This window comes from Ammodytes marinus (assembly GCF_949987685.1).
Source record: "Ammodytes marinus genome assembly, chromosome: 15".
Classification (NCBI taxonomy): domain Eukaryota; kingdom Metazoa; phylum Chordata; class Actinopteri; order Uranoscopiformes; family Ammodytidae; genus Ammodytes; species Ammodytes marinus.
Window position 1 is genome coordinate 24,147,937 of NC_137219.1, and position 7,786 is coordinate 24,155,722.

Consider the following 7,786-nt stretch of genomic DNA (forward strand, 5'->3'; position numbering starts at 1 on the left):
TCAGATTGTTTAAAGAGATGCAAATGTACGCATAATCAGTAAGATATCACCAAATCTGTATTATTATTCAAACATTTCAGTTTTTTTTTAATACAATTAATGTAAATAATCAACTGGCAACGTTTCATGAGGACATAATATACAGTATAAGTTACATTTAGTTTTACCCTATTAACCAGCAGTGTTTCACCTTCAACTATGACTGCAACTATTTACTCCTCTTTTCCCTTTGCCTGCAGGGGTGAACAGGACATTTGAAAATTACAACACAATAAAAGCCCCTTGGTGAAACTGTTCAGTAAGAGAATTCCTTACACACACACACAACTCAAAAGGCTTTTAAATCGACAAAGAGGTGATTACCACCTCACTGTGCGATGACGCGTTTGGGTCGCCAGTGCACCTCAAGAGACAGGAAACACGAAAAAACATCTATAGCCGAGGCTTCTAGTGACGAAAACCCAAGCCACAGAGACCGCTGTGAAATGAGTCAATCTACGAACGGCCTCTTCAAGAGATAGGCTTCAAGGCAGCCGCTGGTCACCACATCCACAAATGATGGCGAAGAGTTCCACTTCAGCAACACACACACACGCACACAGGCGCACACACACACACACACACACACACACACACATGAAACAATTGTACGTGTGGTGTGTGACTATGTTTTGTTATGGAATAGTGATGTGGAATATGGGGAATTAACGATCGATAGGTTCCTCTGTTATTGTTGTAAAGAGCCGTTTTTAAAAGAAATTCCCTTCAGTCTCTGGTTAACACAGTTTTCCATTAAAAATTGATTTCCGTTTGACTAACATGGTGAGTGCCACACTGTTGCTTCTATTGAACAAGAATTATTTTAATAAATAAAATAAAAATCATAATAATTTTTTTTAAATGTTAAAAGGTAAAAGAAATAATTTCAACTATATTATATTTTCAATCAAACAAATACTAGGTATGTATTACAAACAGATGTATTCAAGTTATTGATTTCTCTAGTTGATATTATTGTATGAATTTTCTGACACTTAAAAGAAATCATAGAATTAATAATTAATAATTAATAATTAATAATTAATAATGAATAATGAATAATTAATAATTGATAATTAATAATTAATATTCATTTAGAATAATAATAAATCATAATATAGAACTATAAAAGAATGGGACAATATTCTGTGTGATGATTTCTAGTGGATTTCACACCAGATCAAGACATGGATTGTAAATAACCAATCATGCTTACATTTTCTTAGTTTTTCTTATAGTAATTATTATTTTAAATTCTGAAGAAGCAAATGGTCATTTTATATTTTGTGTCTGTGTAGCGTATCAGGTCTTAGTGCATGTGTATTTAATACGTTGTGATTGATATGTATTTATAGTTTTTATTGTTGACCTGCCCAGGGACTACACACAGCAATTATCAACCTGCTTTAAACTGGTATAAAGCAAATTTTCTCTAATAATACTTAATTAATAAATCCATACCAGATACAAATCCATACACAGTATACAGTGTGCGTCATGCTTACCGTGGTGTCCACTGCATTGACCTTAGTATTAGGAACATGTGTGGAGGTGTTCCCCTGTCCCTGCAGCACTACACAGCCCTGGGGCCCCAGAGTGATGATGACTGAGCCACAGCCTCTCTTCAGCAGCTCCTCACTGGCCCGCTCAGCCTCTGACACGTTAGTAACAGGGCAACCAGTCAACAGCTCAGCCTGTGGGGGAGCAGAAAGTATATTTATATTATAGATTGTATTTTTTTTTTTTTTAGATTATTTTTTTGGTATTTTCAAGCTTTATTAGATATTACAGAGTTAAACTGAGGGGGGATGACCTGCAGTAAGTTCAGATTTGAACCCAAGACCACTGCAACGAGGCTTGAGACAATATGGAACGCTCTATCCACTACGCCACCGGAGCGCCCTATATATTGTGTTTAAATATAAACACACACTCTTCATTTAAGACGATGAATAGGATACATTTTATAACGTCGTAGATGTCGTCATGAAACCTTTCCAGCTGATTATTGACATTTAAAGATTTTTTTTTTCTTTGTAGTACACTTTTTTTCCGGAATTGTTTTGAATAAATAGTACATTTGCCAATATCGAACTAATTATGCGTACATTTTCATCTTGAAAAGAAACTATTCTAAATATCTAAATGTTGAATAAATCCAGAATTCAAATCTGTATTTCATTTTAACATGTTAGTGTCCGACGACTTTACAGAACAGATTTTCCTTTTATAAATGTGCATTAGAAGTTGAGACTTTTGGTTCAGAATTAAAAAAAAAAAAAAAAAATGTTGACTATAATGGCGATTAAAGATGGTTGTATAGGAGAAATATACAGACGCAAACAGACAAGATTTAGTCAAATAAACACCTAAATGTACATTTTAGATGTTTGATTTATACTAGTATGAAAGAAGACATTTACATCTGTTACTATGTTATGAAAGAAAAATAGACACAAATCTCAAAATTGACCAGTGCTTGATAAAACGCTGTTCTTTTTCATTTATTGGTCAGGGAACCAAGATAATAAGTTTGGAATTAAAATAAAAGATAGGGCAAAACCAGCACTAGTGTGGGAATGCTGGGAGAATAAACAAGATGAATTGTGGGAATTCCCCGAGGCAAAAACCCTGTACCAAGGACTGTGTGTACCATGCAAGATCTTGAAGCAACGCCTTGTGTGTGCTTCTCTTTAACAAATGTAAATCTTTACTATAAAATTGTTGTAATTAACAGTTAAATGCATCACAATCCTATAATAATTCAAATGATCCCTTACTGGCAATCTATTACAAGCATGTTGCTAACTTGCTTTAGTTTTGAATGCTTTGTATTAACAGCCTTGGGGGGTGAGTAATTTGTTATTACTGCGGTCAGACGAACTCATCAAACACAACTGAGTCGGTTGAGGATATTTGCTGGATCTGTCAGCAGTCTGTTGTGCCCAAAACGTGTTTCAAAGAGTGGATCCTCTGACTGTGCCCTCCATTCATCTGGCTCCAGGATGACTAAACAGTGACAACGCAGCAGGACGCTACACAGCTGATGTTTGAGGGACTGAAGAGGAATACCCAGAAAAACCACAGCCGTTCTCTGCATAGTCAAGTGGCATTGCTGATAAAAGAGCAGCCGCAAACAGTATTTTTTCCAAGGCAAAATGCACGGCGAGGGAGTATAGTTCAGAACACTATAATAAAGCTTTTATTGCAGACAAAGGTCCATATAACACATCATACAGTATAAAAAGGAGATAGAAAAAATACATAGAAATGAATAAATGACATATTGGCCAATAGGATAAACAGGCTGCTGCACCAATGCTGTCTCTATAGACGTGTATCTGTAGCAGCACAATGCCACTTCCAAGATAAACAACCTGAAATGAAATACTTTGGTGTCTGTGTGTTTTTAATTTTAAATTTAATTGAAATGGATGAAGAGAATATGTCCTGTACTCTCGTCATCATTGTAAATGAGAACTTCCTCTCAATGATTTATTGAGATTAAAAAAAGCTTGAATGATTGACTGAATGGTTACACTAATACTGTTAAAATGAAATACTATCACACACTGTGCATTGATATCACTATATTATTGCTTTTCTTTGGGCAGACTGAAATGACTTGCTCAGACCTGCTTGGCCTGCGATCCACCCCTCAACCTGTTAAGCATTGCTTCACTTCAGTTTCCACAAGCTTCAAGCTTCAATGGGGCAAACTGTCTTCATTATTAATTCTGACTAAGTTCTGCTATTTAGAAACACAAAACTTTGCTCTTACGTACATAGTGCAAACACTACATCACAGACTCATTCCTAAAAACACAGCCGTCTCATATCAGCACCAGCGCTTGTTGTTACAAGCAACATTGCAACATAACTGCTTAAGACTCACAACCACTGCCTTGCATGTAACATTATGAAAAATAAGGAAAAATAAATGTGTTAGAGTAGTGTAAATACTGGATTTAATGGAATATGCTTTGCAACATTATTGTATATCATTGTATACATAATTATTTGATAACGTAATACGAAATGAATTCAGTTCAGTGATGCAAATGTGTGATGCTTTGAGGCATTGTACTCTGTGTAGTCTATCACGTATACATTTTATCACCGATTTGCAATGATACAAAACTGAGTTCATGCTTACACACAAGAAATTATTATTATTATTTATTTATCTCTTATGTTGATTATTGTGTTTGACTTTTATCCAATTAAGATAAGACAAAATAAATATTTTATACTTTTTTTTAAAGGTTTTGAAGCTATTTCATTAATGTTCCCCTTGAAACCAAAAAATAAAACACAATAGTAAATCCATTTTCGTGTGACTCCCCCTTTAATGCGGCTATTGCACTTTCAAGAGGTCTGCCACCACACAGCTCTAAGGTGGTAGCATTAAAAGAAAATCATAACATTGTTCTTGCTGCAATCATGTCATGATCACTTTCAGATCTGTGGCCGACAGTAACGTGGCTCCGTATTGGCGCGTGAGGTCCTCCGATGGACATCAAAGATAACTCATCCCACCGTGCAGCCCTTCAGCACAGTATGTGGGCTTGAGGATCAAATGGTTCCTGCTTTTTGTCACTCTTAAGCCCCCTTATCTCCCCCTTTCCACCCCTCTTCAGCCATAGCATGGTACAGTGAGACCACACACACACAAACGCACACCTGTACAGACTGTGTGCTATGCTATACTGTATAACCCCACATAGGGATCAGTCAAAGTGAACAATGAGCTTGGACAGTTCAGAAATAAACCAGCGAGTGTAACTATCTATCTACAGGTGCTCTGAGAGGCCGCAGCCGCCCCGGTGCTGTCAGCTGCCAACAGAGAGAGAATGGAGCTGTTTTGTTAGTCATCAGCTTCACACCAGGGCAGGGAATCAATCTACCTCCCTCTGTGTGCCACAATATGAGAAAGTTAAATTATGTCTCTCTCTCTCGCACACACACACACACACACACACACACACACACACACACACACACACACACACACACACACACACACACACACACACACACACACACACACACACACACACACACACACACACACACACACACACACACCACACACACACACACAGTGAACACCTATTTCTTTTAAAGCATATGCAGTATAAAGCTGTTGACATGGTGGGTGTATTTTCCAAGAGCGTTTATGTTCAAGCATATCGCCAGAGGGTAGAAATAATGTGCTGTCATTACAGTTATATTGATGCATATTTTTTTAAATATTTTTGACGAGAAGTTTTCACTTGTATTAACACAGCGTGTTCAAATTCAACTGTTTCTTTTTCTCTCTCTTTCCGATAGGATGTTACAGTTAATGAGTAATGTTACCTTATATTGGAATATTGAGATGATTAGTTGGACTAGTTAGGGTTGACCGATGCCTTCAACAATGATGTACTTTGTTTGCATACATTAACTATATATACATGTTGCCAGGTCTTTATAAGGATTACCTTATAAATGAAAAAAGTATAGAAAGTGTGCAGAGTAATATCATATTAGGAGAAAAATATTCATCATTTGACAGCCCTAATAATTAGTCATTAAAAAAAATATATCTATATGAAAAAGAGCTCCTTACAAAAACGTCAGTACTAGCGATGTCCTCTCACTAAACGAAGTAGCATTTTGTATAAGCTCTTGTGTTTTGTTGTCCTTTAGCTGGTGAGGTGGTCAAATACAGTGGTAGTTAGTGCTAGAGCTCTCTCCACCGCTGCACAGTGCATCACATATAACCTAACTATGCCCTCTTGGGAAGAAAAAAAGAAAAAGAAAAGACATGTTGCTCTTTCTTCAACTCTCCCTTTCATGTCCCCACACACCTGGTAACAGCTCTGCTCCGCCCCGCATCACCAACCACATCAAATAGACGCTCCCGGGCAAACACACACACACACACACACGCACACACACACACACGCACACACACACACACACACACACACACACACACACACACACACACACACATGCACTGTATCCCAGGAGGGGGCTGACTCAGCGCAAAGTGCACATCTGCCTTGTTGTTTTTTTTACTACGTTTCCCATCTATACCTGCCCTCATCACTCATCACTCATCACTTGACACTTGAAGACACAAGGTGCCACCATGACACTAGTCTTTTACCGTAACAGGGTGGAGAGAGTCTCACACACACACACACACACACACATACCGATGGGTTTACATGTCTGGGTAAAAGGCCACAGTGGAGGTTATTGATGTGCTGACAGGAGAGGGAGGGGGGGGGGAGGAGGTCGTGACCCGGGAGCTACAGTTGAATCACTGTGAAAGGGCTTGTGTGTGTGCGGGCGCTCATAACATATCACACCTCTGATCTTTGCCTTTCACAGAAGAACAATGAGAAGAGTCACTTGTAGCAGTACATGGCTTCAGTCTTCCTGTGTTGCAATACTCAGGTGTTGACTGGACACATTTTAAACTGCAGCTTGTGTTGATTTCTAACAATCATGAGCACAAATTGCAATCCCAAAACATAATGCCTCTCACCTTCGGCCATCGCTGGTGCGGAGGCTTACAAATACACCATAGATATAAATACGTCTTTATGCAAATACACAAGCAAAAGTGTAAGGAATGGATTTGACAATGTCCTCGTCTATTCTGTCGTAAGCTGCAAACATTAGCGTTAACTTTTAGCCAAACAGAATGTTGCATATTTAAGAGCCCCTTATTTTGAAAGGTGCTTGTACCAAAAATAGGTCAGCTGGAATCATTGCAAATTCAAATGGAGATAGACATTTTCCGAGGAACTCATTGAGCTTAAGTTAGCTTAATTAGCCAAGTAGCCACCGCTGACAAAGTAAACTAGTGTCAGATCACAAAATCAACCTGCTTTTGTCAAAGTCTGTGAGAAGCCATTGCTTTAATAATGACAAGGAAGTTGGATTATACAGTATGCATGTGAGAATGTAAATCTGGCACATTTAGTACCCACAATGTTGCTAATTAGAACTTGTTTCAGTTTATTTCCCTTCTTATTGTGAGTGTATGCATGTGTAAGAAAAGGTGCAGAGGTAATGTGTGAGAAGAAAGCAAAAATACTGTGTGTGTGTGTGTGTGGGTGGGTGCGTGTGTGTGTGTGTGTGTGTGTGTGTGTGTGGGAGTGGGCTGGTATTACTGGTTAAGGTTAGGGTAAGGGTTAGGCAAGTATTGGTTATGGTTAGGACAAGTCTCCAGGAAATGAAAGTAACTATGTAATGTATTCAGAAGTGATGAAAACACAACCTGTGTGTGTGTGTGTGTGCGTGCGTGTGCGTGTGTGTGCGTGTGATTAATCACCTCAGGCTCGTTACAGCAAAAGACATCAGACGCCCTGTAGAAACCTTCATCCATGTCAGGAATGGCCGGCGCCGGGTTGAATATGGTCTTCACTGTAACAAGAAACCGGGAAGTGTTCCATTTTATTGAGATACAGTTAGAGATGTCAGCTCCCTTTTAAAAAGATACCATTTCGAGGTGAGGTTTTTTCCCTTTTTGCATTTGCCTTGGCTTCACTGTCAAGGTCTAGCATTGCCTTCATAAAACTTTTCAATAGGAACAAAAGCTAGTGGGCTAGCACTAGCACTGGGGGATTGCTCTCACAGGCAAAGCTCAAGTGGATAATATCTATAAAAAGACAGACACCCTTTTAAACGATTAAATTAGCATTCGCCAGGAAAAGAAATATGTAGAGAAAAGAAAACCTTGCAG

The 7,786-nt window shown here is 38.4% G+C and overlaps 1 protein-coding gene across 1 annotated transcript in view; it reads right to left on the reverse strand.

Moving 5' to 3' along the window:
• rbks (ribokinase) overlaps nt 1–7,786 on the reverse strand; it is a 36,010-nt gene that overhangs the window by 11,431 nt on the left and 16,793 nt on the right. The window contains exons 7-8 of the mRNA XM_080042988.1: nt 7,376–7,467; nt 1,545–1,733 (exon numbers count right to left, since the gene is read on the reverse strand). Of these exons, the coding sequence (XP_079899114.1) occupies nt 1,545–1,733; nt 7,376–7,467 (281 nt within the window). The remainder of the gene's footprint in view (nt 1–1,544; nt 1,734–7,375; nt 7,468–7,786) is intronic.